General features: G+C 43.2%; 1 protein-coding gene across 7 annotated transcripts in view; it reads left to right on the top strand.

Annotated features, from left to right (window-relative positions):
• Positions 1-25,832, top strand: part of AGPAT4 (1-acylglycerol-3-phosphate O-acyltransferase 4) — a 232,326-nt gene that overhangs the window by 85,393 nt on the left and 121,101 nt on the right. For all 7 annotated transcript variants that reach the window (XM_056566792.1, XM_056566788.1, XM_056566786.1 and 4 more), the window contains one exon: positions 15,156-15,325. In XM_056566792.1, the coding sequence (XP_056422767.1) occupies positions 15,156-15,325 (170 nt within the window). The remainder of the gene's footprint in view (positions 1-15,155; positions 15,326-25,832) is intronic.

Raw genomic sequence — 25,832 nt, 5'->3', positions numbered from 1 at the left:
ACTATAAATGTAGCCGAAAAATAATAAAAATGTAGTGTTTTAATTATTTTTAATTTTTTTTTTTTAAGGTAGTACAACTACTCACAGCATGGAACACACTGTTCCATGATGGGAGTAGTAGTACCTGTATTAATTCACAGATTGCCCCTTTGCGATCCTCATGTATAATGTATAGATGCGGCGGCCGCACTTCTATGGTCCCCTGCACTGCGATATATATATATATATATATATATATATATATATATATATATATATACATATATAATTTCCTGCAGAGAGCTGTGATTGGTCAGATAATTCCAGCCAATCACAACTCTGTGGGAAATATGAATAGGTGTATATACACGTCAGTGCAGGGGATTAGAGATGAGCGACCTTACAGTAAATTCGATTCGTCACGAACTTCTCGGCTCGGCAGTTAATGTCTTATCCTGCATAAATTAGTTCTGCTTTCAGGTGCTCCCGTGGGCTGGAAAAGGTGGATACAGTCCTAGGAGAATCTTTCCTAGGACTGTATCCACCTTTTTTAGCCCACTGGAGCACCTGAAAGCTGAACTAATTTTTGCAGGATAAGTCATCATCTGCCGAGCCGAGAAGTTCTTGACAAATCAAATTTACTGTAAGGTCGCTCATCTCTACAGGGAACCATAGAAGAGCGGCCACCCACATCTATAAGTTATACAGCAGGATCACAACGAGTGTCAGAAGTTACTTGTTGTGATCTGTCTATTAATGCTGGCACTGCAACTCCCAGCATGGAGCAGAGTGTGCTCCATGTTGGGAGTAGTATTTCCTGCAGTAAGGGACAGATCACAGCAGAGTGAATGTCGGGTTCAGCTGTTCTCAAGGCTACAGAGTCAGGAGAACAGCTGATGCTGAGCAGTAGATATACAGTGATCCCTCAACTTACAATGGCCTCAAGATACAATAGTTTCAACAGTCTTTTCTGGAACATTGTATGTTGAGTCTGGTTTCAAGTTACAATGTACGGACAGTCCAGATCTGCGAAACGTGTAAAGGGCTGGAAGAACCGACCAATCAGAATGGGCATTCACTGATAAAAACCCTGTATTACTGAAGTGTATGTACTGACTGGTGTCTGGCAGCGCCCCCTACAGTACAGGGAGGTATTACATGTTCTGTTCTCTTTACCTGTATTACTGAAGTGTATGCACTGACTGGTGTCTGGTAGCGCCCCCTACAGTACAGGAAGGTATTACATGTTCTGTACTCTTTACCTGTCCCAGAGTTAGCTGCTCCTTTGGACACCAGGTGAGGGATGGCTCCATTTTACTTTTTTTTTTTTTTTTTAGTACTTGTACTGTACAGGACCCTAAAGAAGCTCCTGTACTCTACATAGACCAGTGTTTCCCAAAGAGGCTGTCCGGGCATGCTGGGTGTTGTAGTTTTGCAACAGCTGGAGGCACCCTGGTTGGGAAACACTGAACTAGACAGTGATTTACAGCTCCCAGCAGATCTTTCTTACTTTTATATGTAAGGATTTGCTTTATCTATATTAGTTATTTACTTATTTATTTTTAATCCTCACTTTTTCCTATTTTTGGATGACATTTTGGAGGCTTTAGAGCCAATTACCAGGTTTCCATAGAGTTATGGTCTCAACATATAATGGTTTCAACATACAATGGTTGTCCCGGAACCAATTTATATTGTAACTTGAGGGACCGCTGTACATCGTATATCTACTGCCCAGCAAGAACTTAGTGAGCCTGCAATGTGTATACAGTATACACATTGCTGGCCCACTTAACCCCTTGCTGAGCTGTGCGCTAAGCCAGCTCGGCAAGGAATGAGTTAACTTACACTGCTGGACAGTGTAGACTAACCCTTTGGGCAGTATACAATATATACATCTATCTATCTATAGATAGCTGTATACAGAAGATGAAGTCCCCTTACCTCCCTCCAATCTCCGCGCGCCGGTGTAGCTCCGCCCCCTAGTGATGACTTAATTAGGGGGCGGCACTACAGACGGGATCCAGGCTAGTAAGGGTATAAGGCTCTGTTAACATTTTACGTTTTGTATAATGTGAACAGACCCTTCTGCCAGTGTCTTACCAGACAGGGAGACTCCAGCTGTTGCTAAACTACAACTCCCAGCATGCCCAGACAGCCAAAGGCTGTCTGGGCATGCTGGGAGTTGTAGTTTTATTTATTATTTTTATTTATTATTTTACTCTCGTTTCAGATCCGTGTATGCAGAGGATTACGGCGGTTTCGATGGATTACGATGGATTAACTGGATTTTTTTAATTTTAATAAAATGGTTAACGAGGGCTGTGGGGGAATTTATTTTTATTTTTTTAATTAAAATAACTTTTCCAATGTGTTGTGTTTTTTATTTATTGAATTTTCAGGCTTAGTAATGGAGGCTGTGTAATAGACAGAATCCATTACTAAGCCGGGGCTTAGCATTTGCCCCAAAAACAGCTAGCGCTAACCCCCAATTATTACCCCGGTACCCACCTCCACAGGGGTTCTGGGAAGAGCCGGTACCAACAGGCTCGGAGCTTCAAAAATGGCGCTCCTGGGCCTAGGTGGTAACAGGCTGGTGTTATTTAGGCTGGGGAGGGCCAGTAACAATGGTCCTCGCCTACCCTGGTAACGTCAGGCTGTTGCTGTTTGATTGGTATCCGGCTGAGTGTGAAATATGGGGAACCCTATGCATTTTATTTTTTTAAATAAAAAAAAAAAAAAAACACTCCTAGGGTTCCCTGTATTTTCATTCTCCGCCAGATACCAACCAAGCAGCAACAGCCTGACATTACCAGGGTGGGAGAGGATCATTGTTACTGGCTAGAGATGAGCGAACTTACAGTAAATTCGATTTGTCACAAACTTCTCGGCAGTTTATGACTTTTCCTGCATAAATTAGTTCAGCTTTCCGGTGCTCCGGAGGGCTGGAAAAGGTGGATACAGTCCTAGGAGACTCTTTCCTATGAATGTATCCACCTTTTCCAGCCCACGGGAGCACCTGAAGGCTGAACTAATTTACGCAGGAAAAGTCAACAACTGCCGAGCCGAGAAGTTTGTGACAAATCGAATTTACTGTAAGTTCGCTCATCTCTATTACTGTCATCCCCAGCCTAAATAACGCAAGCCTGTTACTGTCTAGGCCGAGGAGCGCCATTTTTGACGCTCCGGGCCTGTTGGTACCGGCTCTTCCCAGCACCCCTGTGGCGATGGGTATCTGGGTAATAATTGGGGGTTAGCGCTAGCTGTTTTTGGGGCTAATGCTAAACCCTGGCTTAGTAATGGATTCACTCAATAAGACTGGCTTCCACTAATATGCCTTAAAATTCAATTAAAAAAATAAACACAACACATTTGAAAAATTAATTTAGTTTCAAAAATACTCCCCTACAGCCCTCGTTAACCATTTTATTAAAAGAAAAAAAAATCTAGTTGATCCATCGAATCCGCCGTAATCCTCAGCATACACGGATCTGAAAAGAGAAGAAAAAAAAACACAAAAAAATTGGTCAGTAAATTTTTGGCACTCTCCACTGGCGAGAGTGCCCATAATGCAATGTCTTCCCAAACAGGGAGCCTCCAATTGGTGCAAAACTACAACTCCCAGCATGCCCAGACAGCCTTTGGCTGGCTGGGCATGCTGGGAGTTCTAGTTTAGCAACAGCTGGGCAGACACTGCCAGAAGGGTCTGTTCACATTATACAAAATGGACAATGTGAACAGAGCTTCAGACCCTTACTAGCCTGACTCCCATCTGTATCTCTGCCCCCTAATGATGTCATCACTAGGGGGCAGAGCTACACTGACCCGACGGGGACAGGGAGCGAGGAAGGTAAGTGGATCTCGTGTTCTGTATACACTATATTTATAGATAGCTGTATATACTGTATACCGCCCAAAGGGCTATAGGAGTCCTGTCAGTCTGGTGACAGGATTCCTGGCTCCTGTATAGTATACACGGGTACACTATGCACCCCTGTATACAATACGGCCGGGGGAGGCGAGTAGTGATGTTATACATCACCCCTCATCTCCTTACACTCTGTGGACCAGACGCTCAGCATCAGACACACTGAGTGGTACCTGAAGGCAGTGAGAAAACTGCCACAGGGGACAAAACTGGCTATTTCCACACACCAGGAAAACGCCAGAAAAACTGTGAAAATGCAAGGAAAATCCTTGGCAGTTTTTCCTGCCGTTTTTACTGGTGGGAAAAAACCTCAGTGGAATTCTAGCCTTATAGGGACAGAACGTTGATCCAGGGATTTATTCTGACTGCCATATTTGGAGTCAGGAAGGAATTATTACCTCTAGTATGAGTTTTTTTTTTGCCTTCCTCTAGATCAACTCAGTAGGGACTCATTAGGGATATAGGTTGAACTTGGTAAAAAAATAAAAAAAATAAAAAGTCGCAAACCGCCCGAAAAAAGTCGCAAGTCAAAGCCAGATCAGACCTAGCTTACAAACTTGCATTTTGACAGCATTTTTTAAAAAGTCGCACAAAAGTCAGAACTGTGACTTTTTGCAAAGCTCTACTCCCCCGGCCACCCTCCCGCATCTACCACCTGCCCGCTAGCTATTGCAGGACTAAAACTCCCAGCATGCTCTTACAGTAAGGACATGCTGGGAGTTGTAGTTACAACAGTTAGCGGGAGGGTGGTAGATGTGGACGGGTGGTCACCGAGCAGAGCTGCCGGCTGACAGAAATATGAAACTACGGTGCACATACTTCCCAGGCGGAGCCATGATTGGTCGGCTGGAGGCGTATTTTTTCTTTTCTTTTTGTTTTATTATGAATAAAATGGTTAATGAGGACTGGTGGGGGAGTATTTTTTTTGGAATAAAAGTTTAAGCTGGGACTTAGCATTAGCCTTAAAACAGCTAGCGCTAACCCCCAATTATTACCTCGGTACCCACTACCACAGGGGTGCCGGAAAGAGCTGGTATCGTCAAAAAGTGAACTTCTAGGCCTAGTTGGTAACAGGCTGGCATTATTTAGGCTGGGGAGGGCCAGTAACAATGGTCCTCGCCCACCATGGTAACGTCGGGATGTTGCTGTTTGGTTGGTACAAAAGATTTGAGAAACCACATTAAATTTTTTTTTATTATTATTTATGTAAAAACCGTGTAGGGTTACCTGTATTTTCATTTTCAGCCAGATACGAACCAAGCTGCATCATCCTGACGTTACCAGGATCTGTAAGACGGCTTCCACTACTGAGCCTGTAAAGTAAATAAAATTAAACACATGCTTAAAAAACTTTTAGTCCAAAAAGCCTTTCCTCACAAGCCCTTGATAACTATTTTATTAATATTAAAAAAAAAAAAAAACGCTGGTCATCGACGTAATCCACCGAATTCTCTGCATACACGGATCTGAAATGAGAAGAAAGAAAAAACACAAACTTATCTGAGCCTGACATTTCCATCTCTGTTTGGTACTACCATAACTCGTAGGACATTTGGCCACTGTCTTGGGATCATACCAAAGACAGATCTGTCCCACACTCCCTGACTCACTTGTACTTTCATGTCAAAACATTTTCCGAATCCAAAACCAGCTGGCAACTACCAGGTATAGAGAAGGCTCGGCTCCTGTGCCCACTTCACACATTCCTTATAGAAACAGGACATACCAGTATGTCCTTTTGCGTGAAGGGATAAAAGAGAATGGGGCCCAGTACAGACCCCTGTGGTAATCCACTAATGACCCAGTCAGAGTATGCAGCAACTCAATGCATATGGAATGGAATTGAGCCTTTTTTCAGAGTGATTGATGAGTAGTCTAAAAATGAGCACGATAAGGAAAGAGGCATCTTTTTTGTAAGATATTACACAAGATGAGAACTGAAGACTGGACCAGGGCGAGTCATTTAGAGGTTATATATCTTTATTTATTTTTTATTTTTTTTATTTTTTATAAAGCATTTGATACTAAAAGGTTGGTACATAAAATGAGAGTGATTGGGCTGGGGTAAAATGTGTGTAAGTAACTGGCTCAGTAATAGAAAACAGAGGGTGGTTGTAAACGAAACATACTCTGACTGGGTCATTAGTGGGGTACCACAGGGGCCTGTACTGGGCCCCATTTTCTATAATCCCTTCACGCAAAAGGACATACTGGTATGTCCTGTTTGCATAAGGGATGTGTGAAGTGGGCACAGGAGCTGAGCCCTCTCTATACCTGGTGGTTGCCAGTTGGTTTTGGACTCGGAACATTTTTTGACATGAAAGTACAAGTGACTGTTGTCTGGGAGTGTGGGACATATCTGTCTTTGGCATGATCCCAAGACAGTGACCAAACTGCCTATGAGTTATGGTAGTACCAAACATCGCTGCGGCCTGGTGCTAAACGCACAGCAAAGTACATGTATGTTTCCGGGGTTTTAACACTGTGATTGGAACAATCAGTAGATTGCTATAAATAGTCCCCTGTGATTATTTTTTCAAAAAAAGTAAAAGTTTATTTAAAATGAATAAGCGCCTCCCGCAATAAAAATTAAATCACCCCTTACTCACATTTTAGAAATAAAACAATGTAAAAAAAAAAAAATGCAGTAGCATAGCATTATTCAGCGTTTGCAATCTATTGATTGTATGTCCCCTATAGGAAGTTAAATAATGTATATAAAATAATACAAAAAAATATTTTTAAAACATATACAAACCAATCCCCTGATAAAAAGTTAAAATTATCCCTTTTTTTCCCTTTTTTTCATGTATAACATTTTTTAAATAACAAATATATGTTATTGGCGCATGCGGCAATGTTCGAAATACTAAAATATAATGTTAATGGTACCGTACGGTGAATGGCGTAAATGTAAAAAAGATATAACATTTTTAATAAAGGGGTACTCCGACCCTAGACATTTTAACCCCTATCCAAAGGATAGAGGATAACCTCTCTAATCACAGGAAGTCCGGCCACTGGGACCTTACGCAATCTCCGGGCTGGTGCCTCTGTGTTACAGTGACGAAAGCCTGGGGCTTCCGTCATCGTGACGTCAAGCCCCCTCCATTCATGTCTATGGGAGGGAGATTGTCGGCTGTGTATTAGCCGTCACATCCCCTCCCATAGACCTAAATGAAGGGGGCTTGGCGTGATCAGAACACCACAGTGCCAGCTCAGAGATCGCGGGAATAACATGTCTAGGGGCGGAGTACCCCTTTAACGCTATATTTTAATAGTTTGGACATTTACGCACACTGCTATACCACATATGTTTGTGTTTATTTTTGCCAACATAATTTTATTTATAAAATGGGAAAAGAGGGGTGATTCAAACTTTTATTAGGGGGGAATTATACACATATATTACCTGTGCCATCTCAATCGCCCTCCCCTGTGCCATTTTAATTCCCTTCCATGTGCCATTTCAGTACCCCCCACCCCACTCCTTTTTAATCCCTGCTGCTGTAGCAATAGAGCAGGCCTGTGTCTCCTCCAGCATCAGGCTCAGGTCTGCAGTGCAGGCAGCCAGCCAGTGTCCTATCGGCAGGTCTGGACGACACACACTGGCGAGTGACGTCCTCATGCGCGGCTCCTCTGCACAACACCAGGGGGTCACTCGTCAGTCCTGGAAGCCACTGCAACAAGTGAAGGATTGGTATAGCAGAGGTGTTTCCCAGATAAAGAACGAAAAGATATAGAATACAAAAATAAAATTTCTATATTGCACTAGAACAGATAGAGGACTAAAAGTCTCATAATGCCCGTTAATAATCAACAAAGTCTCCCCATTTAGTTTAGATGGTAAATGCAAATAGAGCTACCAGCCAGGAAAAAAATATTAGTTCAGCATAAAATTGAGGACTATAAGGCCCATAATGTCCTTTTCGTAGTCAGCAAAATCCCTCTGTTTGATTGATATAACAGGTAAATGTGTAATTGGCAGCCAAAGGTGAGAGGCTGTGAGACCCGTAATACACGTTGGATTGCTGCTGCTTTAGTGAAATAACACATCACAAGTAGATGTACTGTAAGTACCGTAGTGTTTGTTGGTGTGAATATTAGCTTACTGTTAGCTTTTTGCAGCTGGTGCTGGAACAGTGCAAATCTAGTTCCTGTGCATCGTGGATGAATCAGATCCGGTAGGCAGGTGTGTAAGCTGATTCCGGGCGGGTAGTTGACAATAGCAGCATCCTCGTAGTCAGAAAGCAGGCATATGTAGTAGCGATGTGGTAATGTTTTATGATATGCAAAAATATATTAAAGGCACTGGACACGTTTTAGGGCAAGGCCCTTTCTTCAGCAGTATAATTGCTGCATAATATGCTACTAACTATACTTTTCTCTACCTATTGTCGTATGAATTATTAATACATATTTTTCCATATAACTTTGAGGACTGCTATCGTTGGTGTTTTTAGTTTACTTTTTATTCCTTGGGTATAGGCTTACAGCAGTAACTAGAGATGAGCGAAGTTACAGTAATTCAATTCGTCACAAACTTCTCGGCTCGGCAGTTGCTGACTTTAGCCTGCATAAATTAGTTCAGCTTTCTAGTGGTCTGGAAAAGGTGGATACAGTCCTAGAAGAGAGGTTCATGACGAATCGAATCACTGTTACTTCGTTCATCTCTAGCAGTAGCCTCAGTTATCTGGATAGCAAAGTGAGACACACCCTACTCTGTGATTTATAATTTCTAACTCTTTTATTTTTCTTTAACCGGACTGTTTTTTTTTTTTTTGTCATTATTTCTAGTTTTTATTGGTACCATCTTGGTATTGATCAGACTTTTTTATGTTTTTTTGTGAGATGTGATAAAAAAAAAAAAAGCAATTCTGGTTTACATCATTCACTGTTCAGTCATACGTTAACACTTCGGACACAAATATTTTTATGGGTTTTTATATGTCATGGCAGATATAAAAAATGGCATCAAGATCCCATTCCATGCTACCTTAGGAGCACCATGATGGACTAGAACAGTCATCGTTCGGGAAGGAGACAAAGTATACCTGTGTTTTTTTTTTTTTTTTTTTAAGAAAAACTTTTGACATGTCCTAGTGACCTGTCAAAATGTTTTTTTCATCGAGGTTTGGGTGTTCAGACCCCGACCAATCAGTAGAATGATAGGGGAGAGAAGTGCTCCCCGCTCTGTGTTCATGTGAGCAAGATGGTACCTTAGGCCTACATTATGTCAGGGTATAAAGCAATGCGCTTTATATGGAAATAGAAAGATCAAATAAAAATATCACCAGGGTTGATCCTATGAGGTGGGCATACACTGCGCAAAAAGATAATGGGAACACTAACATAACACATCCTAGATCTGAATGAACTAATCGTATGAAATACTTATGTCTTTAGTTGAATGTGCTGAAAACAAAATCACACAAAAATGGATCAATGGAAATCAAATTTATCAACCCATGGAGGTCTGGATATGGAGTCACACTCATATTCAAAGTGGAAAACCACACTACAGGCTGATCCAACTTTGATGTAATGTCCTTAAAACAAGTCAAAATGAGGCTCAGTAGTGTGTGTGGCCTCCATGTGCCCGTATGTCCTCCCTACAACGCTTGGGCATGCGCCTGATGAGGTGACGGATGGTCTCCTGAGGGATATTCTCCCAGACCTGGACTAAAGCATCCGCCAACTCCTGGACAGTGGTGTAATGGTGTAATGTGGATGGAGCGAGACATGATGTCCCAGATGTTCTCAATTGGATTCAGGTCTGGGGGACGGGCGGGCCCAGTCCATAGCATCAATCCTTACATGACAGTGCGGTCAGCCTATCACTAGCCTAGGCGAGACATTGCGGCTAGTGATATGCTGACGGCTCTGTGAAGTTACCGTCCCCAGGAAGCAGCAAGAGTATCGCAGCGGAGGGACCGTCAGACCGGTACTGGAGCAATGGGGGAAGGTAGGAAGGGGATTTAAAGTTTATTTGGTTTATTTTTGCAGCCCGGGCACAGGAATATGTAAAATTCATGCACTACAGATGTCCTTTAAAGGAGTACTCCGGTGGAAAACTTTTTTTTTTTTAAATCAACTGGTGCCAGAAAGTTAAACAGATTAGTAAATGACTTCTATTAAAAAATCTTAATCCTTTCAGTACTTATCAGCTGCTGAATACTACAGAGGAAATTCTTTTCTTTTTGGAAAACAGAGCTTTCTGCTGACATCATGACCACAGTGTTCTCTGCTGACATCTCTGTCCATTTTAGGAACCGTCCAGAGCAGGGTATGTTTGCTATGGGGATTTTCTTCTATTCTGGACAGTTCTTAAAATGGACAGAGATGTCAGCAGAGAGCACTGTGGTCATGATGTCAGCAGACAGCTCTGTGTTCCAAAAAGAAAATAATTTACTCTGTAGTATTCAGCAGCTAATAAGTACAGGAAGAATTAAGATTTTTTTAGTAGAAGTAAGTTACAAATCTGTTTAACTTTCTGGCACCAGTCGAAAATTTCCACCGGAGTACCCCTTTAACCCGTTCAGGACCCAGGGCGTATGGATACACCTTCTGTACCTGGGTCTTAAAGGACATCTGCAGCGTAATTAACACTTAAACACATAAGTGTTTGATCGCGGGGGGTCCGACCGCTGGGACCCCCTGTGATCTCCTGTACGGGGCCGTGGCTCTCCCGTGCAGGGAGCGTGCCAGCCGCAGCATGACGTTGCGGCCGGCACGCCTCCTCCATACATCTCTATGGGAGAGGCGGGGAGGCAGTGTTCATGCCTCCCCGTCTCCCCCATAGAACTGTATTGGGACGGGGAGGAGACGGGGCGTCACTATGAGCGCTAATGGCGGCGCCCCGTTAGGAAGATCGAGGGGGGTCCCAGCGGTCGGACCCCCCCGCGATCAAACACTTATCCCCTATCTTGTAGATAGGGGATAAGTGTATATTGTGCTGCATTTGTCCTTTAAGGACCAAGGGCGTACCTGTATGCCCGTGGGAATTTCGGTCCCCGCCACGCCTGCTGATATCGATCAGCAGGCACCCTGCGCAAATGCCCAGGGGGGTCATCAGACCCCCCCCCCATCTTGGTGATCGGCGCAAATCGCAAGTGAATTCACACTTGCGATATGCGCCGATTCTGAGTCATACGGGTCTATGGTGACCCGGAATATAAGGGGGATCGCGGTTGTCCATGACAACTACAATCCCCCTGAAGGGATAGGAGTGAAGTGGCAGGGGTGCCACCCCTCCTATTCCTGCTATTGGTCGTCAGCAGATCGGGGGCGGGGGGGGGTTAACATTCGATTTCCCCGTTCTGCCCACCCACAATAGGCTGGGCAGAATGGGGAACTGAAGGTGACCGGGCGCCAAAGATCCACTTACCCTTTGGTGGAGGCTGCGGGGCGCGGGCGGCATGTCGTGCGGCAGAAGAGGACGACTCCCTGGATCCGAAGGAAGCCAGTAAGTTGCCTAGCAACATCTAGAGGGCTACAGTTTGAGACCACTATACAGTGGTCTCTACACTGTAGCCCTCCAGATTTTGCAAAACTACAACAGAACCTAACTGTTTTCCAACCAGTGTGCCTCCAGCTGTTGCAAAACTACAACTCCCAGCATGGTCTGTCAGTTCATGCTGGGAGTTGTAGTTTTGAAACAGCTGGAGGTTTGCCCCCCCCCCCCCCATGTGAACGTACATAGTACATCCACGCGGGCAGGTTTACAGTAAGTTTCCTGCTTCAAGTATGAGCTGCGGCAAATTTTTCGCAGCGGCGCAAATTTCTAGCGGGAAGCTCACTTTAAACCTCTGCCAGTGCGAACGTACCCTAAAAACTCTAAACTACACTAACACATAATAAAGGGTAAAACACTACATATACACCCCCCTTACACTGTCCCCCCCCCCCCCCCCCAATAAAAATTAAAAAATTATTGTACAGCAGTGTTTCCAAAACGGAGCCTCCAGCTGTTGCAAAACAACAACTCCCACCATTTCTGGACAGTCACTGACTGTCCAGGCATGCTGGGAGTTTAGCAACAGCTGGAGGCACCCTGTTAAGGAATCACTGGCTTAGAATACCCCTATGTCCACCCCTATGAAATCCCTAATTTAGTCCTCAAATGCACATGGTGCTCTCTCACTTCGGAGCCCTGTCGTATTTCAAGGAAACAGTTTGGGGCCACATATGGGGTATTTCCGTACTCGGGGGGAAATTGCACAAAAAATTTGGGGGGGCTATTTCTTCTTTTACCCCTTATGAAAAGGAAAAGTTGGGGTCTACAGCAGCCTGTTAGTGTAAAAAAATAAAAAATGTACACTGACTTGCTGGTGTTGCCCCATACTTTTTATTTTCACAAGTGTTAAAAGGAAAAAAAAGACCCCCAAAATTTGTAACGCAATTTCTCCTGAGTACGGAAATACCCCAGATATGGGCGTAAAATGCTCTGCGGGCGCACAACAAGGCTCAGGAGTGAGAGCACACTGTGTACATTTGAAGCCTAAATTGGTGATTTGCACAGGGGTGGCTGATTTTACAGCAGTTCTGCCATAAACGCAAAAAAAGAAATACAAACATGTGACCCCATTTTGGAAACTGCACCCCTCACGGAACGTAACAAGGGGTATAGTGAGCCTGAACACCCCACAGGTGTTTAATGAAAATTCTTCAAAGTTGGATGGAAAAATGGAAAAAAAAATGTTTTCACTAAAATGCTGGTGTTACCCTAAATTTTTCATTTTCACAAAGAAAAAATAGGAAAAAAAAAAGCCCACCAAAATTTGTAACCCCATTTCTTCTGAGTAAGAACATATCCCATATGTGGATGCGGGCGAACTACAATGCTCAGAAGAGAAGGAGTACCATTGGTATTTTGAAGAGAAAATTTGTCCGGAATTGAAGGCCACGTCTGTTTACAAAGCCCCCATAGAGGCAGAACAATGGACCCCCACATGTGACCCCATTTTGGAAACTACACCCCTCATGTAATGTAATAAGGGGTACAGTGAGCATTTACGCCCCACAGGTGTCTGACAGATTTTTGGAACAGTGGTCCGTGAAAATGAAAAATGTAATTTTTCATTTGCACAGCTCACTGTTCCAAAGATCTGTCAAACACTAGTGGGGTTTAAATACTCACTGCACCCCTTATTAAATTCTGTGAGGGGTGTAGATTCCAAAATGGGGTCAAATGTGGGGGGGGTTCCACTGTTCTGGCACCACGGGGGTTTTTGTAATGCACATGGCCCCCGACTTCTATTCCAACCAAATTCTGTCTCAATGGCACTCCTCCTATTCTGAGGATTGTAGTGCGTCAGCAGAGCACTTTACATCCACACATGGGGTATTTGCATACTCAGAAGAAATGGGGTTACAAATTTTGGGGGTCATTTTCTCCTATTACCCCTTGTAAAAATTTAAAATTTTGGGGAAAACCAGCATTTTAGTGAAAAACTTTTTTTTTTTTTCATTTACACATCCGAATTTTAACAAAAATTTGTCAAACACCTGTGAGGTTTTAAGGCTCACTGTACCCCTTGTTGCATTCCTTTAGGGGTGTAGTTTCCAAAATAGTATGCCATGTGTATTTTTTTGCTGCCCTGGCACCATAGGGGCTTCCTAAATGCGACATGCCCTCCAAAAACCATTTCAGCAAAATTCGCTTTTCAAAAGCCAAATGTGACTCCTTCTCTTCTGAGTATTGTAGTGCGCCAGCAGAGCACTTGACGTCCACACATGGGGCATTTCCATACTCAGAAGAGATGGGGTTACAAATTTTGGTGGGCATCTTGTCCTATTATCCCTTGTAAAAATTTAAAATTTGGGGGAAAACTAGCATTTTACTGGAAAAAAAATAATCATTTACACATTCAACTTTAACAAAAAGTCATGAAACACCTGTGGGGTGTAAGGCTCACTGGACCCCTTGTTACGTGCCTTGAGGGGTGTAGTTTCCAAAATAGTATGTCATGTATTTGTTTGTTTTTTTTTTGTTTTTTTGCTGTTCTGGCACCATAGGGGCTTACTAAATGCGACATGCCCCACAAAAACCATTTCAGAAAAACTCACTCTCCAAAATCCCACTGTCGCTCCTTCCCTTCTGAGCCCTCTAGTGCACCTGCCGAACACTTAACATACACATATGAGGTATTTCTTTACTTGAGAGAAATTGGGTTACACATTTTAGGAAGATTTCTCTCCTTTTACCCCTTGTAAAAATTCAAAAACTGGGTCTACAAGAACATGCCAGTGTAAAAAATGAAGATTTTTAATTTTCTCATTTTGAATACTTTGAGGGGTGCAGTTTTTATAATGGGGTCATTTGTGGGGCATTTCTAATATGAAGGCCCTTCAAATCCACTTCAAACAGAACTGGTCCCTGAAAAATTTCGATTTTGAAAATGTTGTGAAAAATTGGAAAATTGCTGCTGAACTTTGAAGCCCTCTGATGTCTTCCAAAAGTAAAAACATGTCAACTTAATGATGCAATCATAAATTAGACCTATTTTTATATGTGAATCAATATATAATTTATTTAGAATTGTCATTTTCCTTACAAGCAGAGAGCTTCAAAGTTAAAAAAAAATTCAACATTTTCTATTTTTTCATCAAATTTTGAAATTTTTCACCAAGAAACGATGCAAGCATCGACAAAATTTTACCACTGACATAAAGTAGAATATGTCAGGAAAAAACTGTCTCGGAATCAGAATGAAAGGTAAAAGCATCCCAGAGTTATCAATGCTTAAAGTGAAAGTGGTCAGATGTTCAAAAAATGGCCGGGTCCTACAGTGAAAATTGGCTGGGTCCTTAAGGGGTTAAGGGGATAAGAATGCTAAAGCTTAACAGCTGTCCTGCTCTCCCACTTATTGGATGGCTTTGTTTCACTGATAATATAGCGGTTTTAGGTTTGCTGCCCTGTAGAGTGACTGCTCTGCTTGCACAGTGGTTTGGAGTGGAAGTCACTTTTGTAACTCTGAGGTGCTCAATGTTTCCCAGTTGCTTGTCGGTTCAAAATTTCTGTTCTATTCAGCAACTTCTGATGAAACTCTTACAATCTCCTGATTGGTGGAGGTGTCAGGTGTCATCACCCTGCCAATCAAGTCATTTTTTTGTCTGGAAAACCCCTTTAAACATTCAGGAAACAGAGGTTCATTTGCTTCATGTGTGAAAATGTTTTTGCCAGTTGTATTATATACAGTATAGCTATATATCTTAACTTTTAATTTTGGATTTTAATCTATTGCAGAACTGGTGATGTTACTGGAGTGGTGGTCAGCCACCGATTGCACACTCTATACAGATCCTTCAAACTATAACAAGTATGGAAAAGAGAAGGCTATAGTAATTCTAAATCATAACTTTGAAATTGACTTTCTCTGTGGTTGGAACTTTTGTGAGAGATTTGGTGTCCTTGGTGTAAGTATATCTACCATTAGGCCTTTATGCCTCAAAGTGCAGTCATTTTGTACACTTTCATATCTGTTTGCATCTGTTCTTTCTGCCACAATTGTCACTTATGTAGGAACAAAAAAGGCAAAATAGATTACATTTTATTATAATGTTGCTATTACATGGATACAAATATTGGAAATATTTGCCTTAGGCTAAGTTCACACAGCCTTTGTCCCCCGTCTAGATTTTGTACGTTATTGCCTCCTAAGCGGACCATTCTTTTAACGGGTGCAAACTGATGCAAAGGGATGCTTTTTAGTGGCATCCGTTTGCATCAGTTTTTCATCCGTTAGTATCAGCTGTCTACAGACTCCTGCAGCCCGGACTACTACTACTACAATCATGGAACAGACTTCTTTTCATGATGGGAGTAGTAGTTCCCTGGCTGCGGGAGTCTGCAGGCGGCTGGGGGGCTAGATTAGTGCTTGTACTACTACCCCCATCATGGAACAAAGTATGTTCCATGATGGGGGTTGTAGTACAGGGGCTGAGGGATTGATCACACCGGGTCTCACTTCTGAGACCCAATGTGATCAGAAGTTATTAACCAGGGGAGCGTGCGGCATGGTCTGCAACCCTGCGATGTAGATCATGGGTGTGTTTTTACTTTAATTTTTTAATACCCCGCTGGGAGTCCTGAATGGCCGAGGGGCCATCCTGGGCTCTCAGCAGGGTTTTTAAAGTCATTAGCGAGGATTGTTATGTTGCACTACACTGCGTTGCGTTGCCCGGCTGCCCGGCTGCCCTTATGTGCTGCAGGAGGGCAAGATCTATACGTAGCGCAGCAGTGGGCAATTAACATAGCTAGGGTAGTGGGGGGGGGCCAAACATATAGCGCTATATGTATAATGCCCCCCCGCTGCGCTAGCTATGTATAATGCCCCCTGCTGCGCTAGCTATGTATTATGCCCCCCGCTGCGCTAGCAATTTATTATGCCCCCCGTTGCACTAGCTATGTATAATCCCCGCCGCTGCGCTTACATATGTCCTCCCAGCGAGCACATACATAAATCCCTTGCAGCGGTATCTGTGAATAGTATACTATCAGCAGCACATCATGCTGCTGGCAGGGAAAGGAAGCGCAATGCCGCCCGCTTCCCGGCCAGCAGACGCGCTGCTGATAGCATGCTATTCACAGATAGCACTGTGAGGGACTTATGTGTATAGAAGCGCTGCAGGGGACAGATATATTGTGATATATAACTGCCCCCCCCCCAGCGAGCACATACATAAATCCCTTGCAGTGCTATCTGTGAATAGCATGCTATCAGCAGCGCATCTGCTGGCCGGGAAGCGGGCGGCATTACACTTCCTTTCACGGCCAGCAGCATGATGTGCTGCTGATAGTATACTATTCACAGATAGCGCTGCAAGGGATTTATGTATACTCTTGCTGGGGGGGGGGGGGGACATATGTAAGCGCAGCTGGGGGCATTATACATAGCTAGCGCAGCGGGGGGGCATTATACATATAGGGCTATATGTCTGGCCCCCCCACTGCGCTAGCTATGTATATTGCCCACTGCTGCGCTACCTATAGATCTTGCCCTCCTGCAGTGTATCAGGGCAGCCGGGGAATGCAGCGCAGTGTAGTGCAATATTCCAATCCTTGTAATAATGACCTTAAAAACCCTGCAGGGCGCTCTGGTGCCAGCAATTCAGGGCTCTCGGAGGGGTATTTGAAAATGAAAGTAAAACACACACGATCTACGTCGCAGCTTTGCGGACCATGCTGCCTGCTCCCCTGGTTAATAACTTTTGATCGCATGGGATCTCAGACGTGAGACCCAGTGCGATCAATCCCTCAGCCCCTGTACTACTTCCCCCAACATGGAACAGACTCTGTTTCATGATGGGGGTTAGTAGTACAAGCATTAATCTAGCCTCCCCAGACTCCCCCCCCCAACCTGGAAACTACTACTCCCATCAAGGAAACAAGTCTTTTCCATGACGGGAGTAGTAGTAATCCCACAGCACAGCAAGAATTTGCTGACTTCATTCCTTCTGAGCATGCTCAGAAGTAATAACCGTTGAAAAATGGATAAACTGGGTGCAAACAGATTACATTATATGCTCATCTGTTTGCCTTAGACTTCAATGTTAAATTTTTAATATCCGTTTCTATTCCGTTATTCTTGACAGGAGAAAAAATACTGCATACAACGTTTTTTCCCCGTAAAAAAAAACAGTACAGGAAGGAAACGGTGCAAACGGGTGATAAAGGATTGTAAAAAAAATCCCTTTGACATCAATGGGATTATTTTATAGCCGTTTGCAACCCGTTTAAAAAATATCAAACGGATTGCAGAACGGGCATAAATTTTACGGGGGCAGATGGCTGTGTGAACGAACCCTTACACAAAAGATTACTTGAGCATGCCACTTTCTGCACATCTCTCATTACATAAAGATAATAGCCATGCTGCAATTATAAAGGTTCTTAAATAGCTTTTAGTCTACTAAAGTGAAAGATCTTTTTTTTAAGGAATATGGTCACATTTATAATCACTAAGATCTTGGAAGTATATAGGGTTATGGGGCAACTTGTATGTTCCCTTTTTTGAAGTGTCAAGTTTTGCTGTCCTTTGTATCTCCTTCTCCTAAGTGGATTCTTAAGTGCATTATCTGTTGAGCCTCTGGTGCCGTCGTTGTTGAGTGTAAGTATTATTGGTACACTGCATGCAACATATGCAAGTTCTGCTACTGTGCATGTATTTACCCCTACCACCAAGAATTATAAAGAACTCAGCAAGTGCATGTGTCTTTTTCACAATAATAAGCATCTTTTACAGACTGTTGAATGCCTCAGACTGCATTTACTTGCTTTTAATTTGATGGTGGAATAGTTAGAAGGGTTGTTTGGGGTTCAAGTGAATGGAGCTGGGCTGTGATACCAGGCAAAGCCCATAGATGAGAGTGGCACTAAACCCTTTTCATTTCAGACAACCCTTGTAACGATGAATGCAGATTAGAATAAACTTTTTAAACTCCATCAAAGGTTAAAGGGGTACTCCGGTGAAAACCTTTTTTCTTTTAAATCAACTGGTGACAGTAAGTTAAACATATTTGTAAATTACTTCTATTAAAAAATCTTAATCCTTCCAGTACTTATTAGCTGCTGAATGCTACAGAGGAAATTCCTTTCTTTTTTGAACACTTATGACATCACGAGCACAGTACGCTCTGCTGACATCTCTGTCCATTTTAGCAACCATGCATAGCAGATGTATGCTAAGGGCAGCATGGTGGCTCAGTGGTTAGCACTGCTGCCTTGCAGTGCTGGGGACTTGGGTTCAAATCCCACTAAGGACAACAATAAATAAAGCAGTATTATTATAATAACGTCAGCAGAGAGAACTGTGCTCGTGATGTCATCAGAGAGCATTCGAAAAAGAAAATAATTTCCTATGAGAAACCACTGATCAATGTAAAAGATCAGTGTGTGCAGTGTTATAGCTCCCTATGGGAGCTATAACATTGTAAAAAAAAAGTGGGAAAAAAAAGTGAATAAAGATCATTTAACCCCTTCCCTAATAAAAGTTTGAATCACCCCCCTTTTCCCATTTAAAAAACAAAAACAAAAACATTGTAATTAAAAATAAATATATGTAGTATTGACGCATGTGGAAATGTCCGAATTATAAAAATATATCGTTAATTAAACTTTTAAATTGGTCACTTTTTATATCATGAAAAATGAATAAAAAGCGATCAATAAGTCCGATCAATACAAAAATGGTACCCCTAAAAACTTCAGATCACTGCGCAAAAAATTTGCCCTCATACCGCCCCATACGCGGAAAATTTTAAAAAGTTATAGGGGTCAGAAGATGACAATTTTAAACGTATAAATTTTCCTGCATGTAGCTATGATTTTTTCCAGAAGTACGACAAAATAAAACCTATATAAGTAGGGTATCATTTTAATCGTATGGACCTGCAGAATAAAGAGAAGGTGTCATTTTTACCGAAAAATGTTCTGTGTAGAAACGGAAGCCCCCAAAAGTTAAAAAGTGGCGTTTTTTTTTCTTCAATTTTGTCTCACGTTTCGCCGTAGATTTTTGGGTAAAATGACCAACAAAGTAGAATTGGTGGCGCAAAAAATCAGCCATCATATGGATTTTTAGGTGCAAAATTTATAGAGTTATGATTTCTTAAAGGTAAGGAGGAAAAAACGAAAATGCAAAAAACGGAAAAACACATGTGTTAATTCATAGTTTTAATGCCTTCAGTGTGAATCTACAATTTTCATAGTCATGAAAATAAAGAAAATTCTGAATGAGAAGGTGTGTCCAAACTTTTGGTCTGTACTGTGTGTGTGTGTGTGTGTATATATATATATATATATTATAGTTGGCCCTCAGCCACTGCTGTCGGTGTCGGGCCTCAACTACTGAGTGCTCATACAGACACGGGCAAGTATATGCAGCAAGGACTGGCACCCAGACCATTTTACTAATATGTTCATCACCCGCTTTGTGTAATAGAGGCAGGACCCAGCATGGCAGGGATGCTGGGTATGCCGGGTCCCGACTCCATTGCACCAAGGCAGTGATTAGCATATTAGCATATTGCGGTGCGGTGGGGGCGGTGCAGGTGGCGGGGGATTATCGGCAAGGTAATTCCCCATACCGATAACGTCCAAAATCGTGAATATCGGCCGATAATATCGGCCAAACCGATAATCGGTCGATCCCTACTTTAAACTCCTGTGCTCACTTTGAGCTTGTTGCATGAGGACGTAAAAAGAGGAGTTGAAACTCCCTGTAAGTACTATCTTTCTTTTCACTGACTTTTCACAGTTTTATGTAACCAGGATAGCAAGATTAGAAGTTTTCTTCAGTGCACAATGTGCCATATGCATACAAGACTGGAGCAGGCATTCCAGGGTGAATACCACTGTGACAGATGGGAGCATGTTGTTCTTCTGGAAGCTTGCATTACAGATCTGGAGTAGCTTAACCCCTTAAGGACTGAGCCCTTTTTCACCTTAAGGACTCGGCCATTTTTTGCAAATCTGACCACTGTCACTTTAAACATTAATAACTCTGGAATGCTTTTAGTTATTATTCTGATTCCGAGATTGTTTTTTCGTGACATATTCTACTTTAACATAGTGGTAACATTTTGTGGTAACTTGCATCCTTTCTTGGTGAAAAATCCCAAAATTTGATGAAAAATTTAAAAATTTTGCATTTTTCTAACTTTGAAGCTCTGTGCTTGTAAGGAAAATGGATATTCCAAATACATTTTTTTTATTCACATATACAATATGTCTACTTTATGTTTGCATCATAAAATTGATGAGTTTTTACTTTTGGAAGACACCAGAGGGCTTCAAAGTTCAGCAGCAATTTTCCAATTTTTCACAAAATTTTGAAACTCGCTTTTTTTTCAGGGACCAGTTCAGGTTTGAAGTGGATTTGAAGGGTCTTCATATTAGAAATACCCCATAAATTACCCCATTATAAAAACTGCACCCCCAAAGTATTCAAAATAACATTCAGTCAGCGTTTTAACCCTTTAGGGGTTTCACAGGAATAGCAGCATGTTCTTGTAGACCCAATTTTTGAATTTTTGCAAGGGGTAAAAAGGAGAAAATTTTTACTTGTATTTGAAACCCAATTTTTCTCGAGTAAGGACATACCTCATATGTCTATGTTAATTGTTCGGCGGGCACAGTAGATGGCTCAGAAGGGAAGGAGCGACAAATGTTTTTGGGGGGGCATGTCACCTTTAGGAAGCCCCTATGGTGCCAGAACAGCAAAAAAAAAAAAACCACATGGCATACCATTTTGGAAACTAGACCCCTCGGAGAACATAACAAGGGGTAAAGTGAACCTTAATACCCCACAGGTGATTCACGACTTTTGCATATGTAAAAAAAAAAAAAAAATGTTACCTAAAATGCTTGGTTTCCCAAAAGTTTTACATTTTTAAAAAGGGTAATAGCAGAAAATACCCCCCAAAATTTGAAGCCCAATTTCTCCCAATTCAGAAAACACCCCATATGGGGGTGAAAAGTGCTCTGCTGGCGCACTACAGGTCTCAGAAGAGAAGGAGTCACATTTGGCTTTTTTGAAGGAAATTTTGCTCTGGGGGCATGCCGCATTTAGGAAGCCCCTATGGTGCCAGGACAGCAAAAAAAAACCACATGGTATACCATTTTGGAAACTAGACCCCCTCGGGGAACGTAACAAGGGGTAAAGTGAACCCTTATACCCTACAGGTGTTTCACGACTTTTGCATATGTAAAAAAAATATATATATTTTACCTAAAATGCTTGGTTTTCCAAAAAATGTACATTTTTACAAAGGGTAAAAGCAGAAAATACCCCCCAAAATTTGAAGCCCAATTTCTCCCGAGTACGGCGATACCCCATATGTGACCCTAAACTCTTGCCTTGAAATACAACAGGGCTCCAAAGTGAGAGCACCATGCGCATTTGAGGCCTAAATTAGGGATTGCATAGGGGTGGACATAGGGGAATTCTACACCAGTGATGCCCAAACAGGGTGCCTCCAGCGGTTGTAAAACTCCCAGAATGCCTGGACAATCAGTGGCTATCTGGCAATACTGGGAGTAGTTGTTTTGCAACAGCTGGAGGCTCCGTTTTGGAAACCGTGGCGTACCAGGCGTTTTTCATTTTTATTGGGGAGTGGAGGGGGGCTGTGTAGGGGTATGTGTATATGTAGTGTTTTTTACTTTTTATTTTATTTGGTGTTAGTGTAGTTTAGTGTTTTTAGGGTACAGTCACACGGGCGGGGGGTTCACAGTAGTTTCTCGCTGGCAGTTTGAGCTGCGGCAGAAAATTTGCCGCAGCTCAAACTTGCAGCCCGATACTTACTGTAAACCTCTGCCCATGTGAGTGTACCCTGTACATTCACATGGGGGGGGACGGACATCCAGCTGTTGCAAAACTACAACTTCCAGCATGCGCTGACAGACTGTACAAGCTGAGAGTTTTAGTTTTGCAACAGCTGTAGGCACACTGGTTATGTATCACTGAGTTTGTGACCTTACTCAGTGTTTCAAAACCAGTGTGCCTCCAGCTGTTGCAAAACTACAACTCCCAGCATGTACGGTGCATGGTGTAAGGTGACTGCTGGGAGTTGTAGTTTGCAACAGCTGGAGGCACACCGGTCGTGAAACACTGTGAAACCAGTGTGCCTTCAGCTGTTGCAAAACTACAACTCTCCGCAGTCACCGACAGCCAATGGGCATGCTGGGAATTGTAGTTATGCAACCAGCAGATGCACCACTACAACCCCCAGCATGCACTTTAGCTGTTTGTGCAAGCTGGGAGTTGTAGTTATACAACAGCTGAAGGTACACTTTTCCATAGAAAAAATGTGCCTCCAGCTGTTGCAAAACCATAAGTCCCAGCATGTCCATAAGGGAATGCTGGGAGTTGTGGTGGTCTGCCTCCTGCTGTTGCATAACTATAGCTCCCATCATGCCCTTTTTGCATGCTGGGAGCTGTTGCTAAGCAACAGCAGGAGGCTGTCACTCACCTCTTGCTGCTGCTCCATCGCAGGACAGTCCCTCGCCGCCGCCGTCGCTCCTGGGGCCCCAATCCCAACAGGGACACCGGGGATCGGGGTCCCCAGCACCCGGGTTGTCTTCCCGCACCCGCTCACGTCCTCCGGAAGAGGGGCGGGCGGATGCGGGAGTGACACCCGCAGCAGGCGCCCTGATTGGCCGGCCGACGAATCAGGCCGATCGTGAGGTGGCACCAGTGCCACCTCACCCCTGCAGGCTCTGGCTGTTCGGGGCCATCAGAGACTGCCCCGATCAGCCAGTAATTCCGGGTCACCGGGTCACTGGAGACCCGATTGACCCGGAATCGCCGCAGATCGCTGGCCGCAGATCGCTGGCCATCGCCGACATGGGGGGGCATAATGACCCCCCTGGGCGATATGCCGGGATGCCTGCTGAATGATTTCAGCAGGCATCCGGCTCCGGTCCCCAACCGGCTAGCGGTGGGGACCGGAATTCCCACGGGCGTATGGATACGCCCTGCATCCTTAAGGACTCGGAATGCAGGGCGTATCCATACGCCCTGCGTCCTTCAGAGGTTAATGCAACACTGATGGCAATTTTCAATTTTGAGAGGAGCATGCTGCTTACAGAGCTAGCAGTTAGTGGGGTAGACATGGAGGGTGGAGAAATATCTCAGGAGGACCAAGTAAGGAATTGGGTTAAAGGAGGAATGCGGCCCAGAACTTTAAACTTCATACTGCGGTCAGCATATCACCGGCTGAGACGGGACATCACTGCAGCTGGCGATACTCTGACCACAGTGTGACGTTCTGAGCCTGAGAAGCAGAGCAGCGCCTGAGGAACGGAACACTGATACACAGGGAAAATTAAAAGTTATGGGCCTTTAATGCATTTCTCCTTTAATGTAGATAGAGGGACTGTGCCACTTCTGCTTATGTGCTCCCAAGAAATATTGCCAAGTTGGGGGGATGATGTGAGGGCCTCAGTATCAGAAATGACGACCCTTATGGATACAAGTCTCCCCAACAGTAGGGAGAACAGTCAATGGGAGAATGGTTATGCAGGTAGTCCAAGACAGCTAGTTACTGTAGAGGATTCTATAATCAGAAATATGGATAGAAAAATTTGTCGTCAAGACCTCCTCAACCTACCTTCGGTGGTGGAAAGTGGATATATTTCTTGGGGGGGATTATTGTGGTGATATTGTTTTAATTGCTTTCATTCGCAGAGTAAATATACTGTGTCAGTTTTACCATAAAGTACACTGTGTAAAATGTAAATTTCCCGTTACCAAGAATCATTTTTTGGTATAGCCGAGCTGAGCACGCTTCAAACCCCGTGGTTCCTGACTGCAATCAGCAGCCAGGACCCAGGATTAATGCCGGGCACCGTCGATTGGGCAGATGCCCGACATTAACCCTTTAGACAATGCGATCAAAGTTGATTGCGGCATCTGAGCCGAAAATAAAAGTGTCTCAGCAGCTCAGCAGAGCTGATCGGGGCCATTGCGATGAAGCTGTGATGTAGCGATCAGCTGAGGGGAAGGAGGGAGGGCCCCTACCGGCCTCCTCACCATCTTATTGGTGCTCTGCTGCTCCCAGCCTGTCATGCAAACTGGAGCAGCAGAGCACCGATAACACTGATCAATGCTATGCAATGGCATAGCACTGATCAGTATATGCAATCAAAAGATTGCATGTTACGGCCCTCTATGGGGTCAAAAAAATAAATAAATAGTGTTGGAAAAAAAAAGTTAATAAAAGTGAATAAACCCCTTCCTATTAAAAGTTTAAATCCTCCATTTCCACATTTTTTTTTAAATAAAATAATGAAAAAAAAATAGAAATAAAAAACATGTGAAGACTATGTCCTCCACGGCATAAGCAAAGCATACATACTGTAAGGAGGACATTATTTTAAAATTCCACTCCTATATTCTAGATGAGAGAGAGGCCCTATGAGTCAAAACAAACATCCGGGCTACCTCCGCCTCAGAGAACTCCCGCCCCAGATTCCCATTTGACCAAGTAAGTCGGTTTTAAGGGTGTCTCTACCAATCCCCGCAGCACTCCATAGACCAAGGAAATTGTAAGGGAAGGAGCAGAATCTAGGACACATAACTCTTCAAACACTGTTAAGGGGTAATACAACTGGGATTTAGGATGGAGAGAAAAATAATAGGATCGAAGCCGTTCATAGGTGAACTGGCCCCCAGAGAGGCTGATGGAAAAGACCTATCATGGAGGACGGTCCGAAGGCGAGGGCAAGAATCAGGAGAGTAGCCTAGGAGGGATAGAACCTCAGAGTCAAATGGGAGGTCAGGGTTACTTAAAGGGGTACTCCGGTGAAAACCTTTTTTCTTTTAAATCAACTGGTGGCAGAAAGTTAAACATATTTGTAAATTACTTCTATTAAAAAATCTTAATCCTTCCAGTACTTATTAGCTGATGAATGCTACAGAGGAAATTCCTTTCTTTTTGGAACACTGATGACATCACAAACACAATGCTCTCTGCTGACATCTCTGTCCATTTTAGCAACCATGCATAGCAGATGTATGCTAAGGGCAGCATGGTGGCTCAGTGGTTAGTATGGGTTAGTTGGGTTCAAATCCCACTAAGGACAACAATAAATAAAGCGTTATTATTATAATACCGTCAGCAGAGAGAACTGTGGTCGTGATGTCATCAGAGAGCATTCCAAAAAGAAAATAATTTCCTCTGTAGTATTCAGCAGCTAATAAGTACAGGAAGGATTAAGATTTTTAAATAGAAGTAATTTACAAATAACTTTCTGCCACCAGTTGATTTAAAAGAAAAAAGGTTTTCACCGGAGTACCCCTTTAACAGAGGTATGAGAGGGCCCGGCCGAGTGGTGAGAGCAGGGGTGGTTAGAAGAGAGTCCCAAACTGTTAGGAGAAGACGATATAGGTAGGGAATGTTCAAGCCAGATAGGCGGGAAGCCAAG

This window comes from Hyla sarda, chromosome 3 (assembly GCF_029499605.1).
Source record: "Hyla sarda isolate aHylSar1 chromosome 3, aHylSar1.hap1, whole genome shotgun sequence".
Lineage (NCBI taxonomy): Eukaryota > Metazoa > Chordata > Amphibia > Anura > Hylidae > Hyla > Hyla sarda.
Note: the sequence above shows the minus strand (reverse complement) of the source record. Positions and strands in the feature narration are given on the sequence as shown.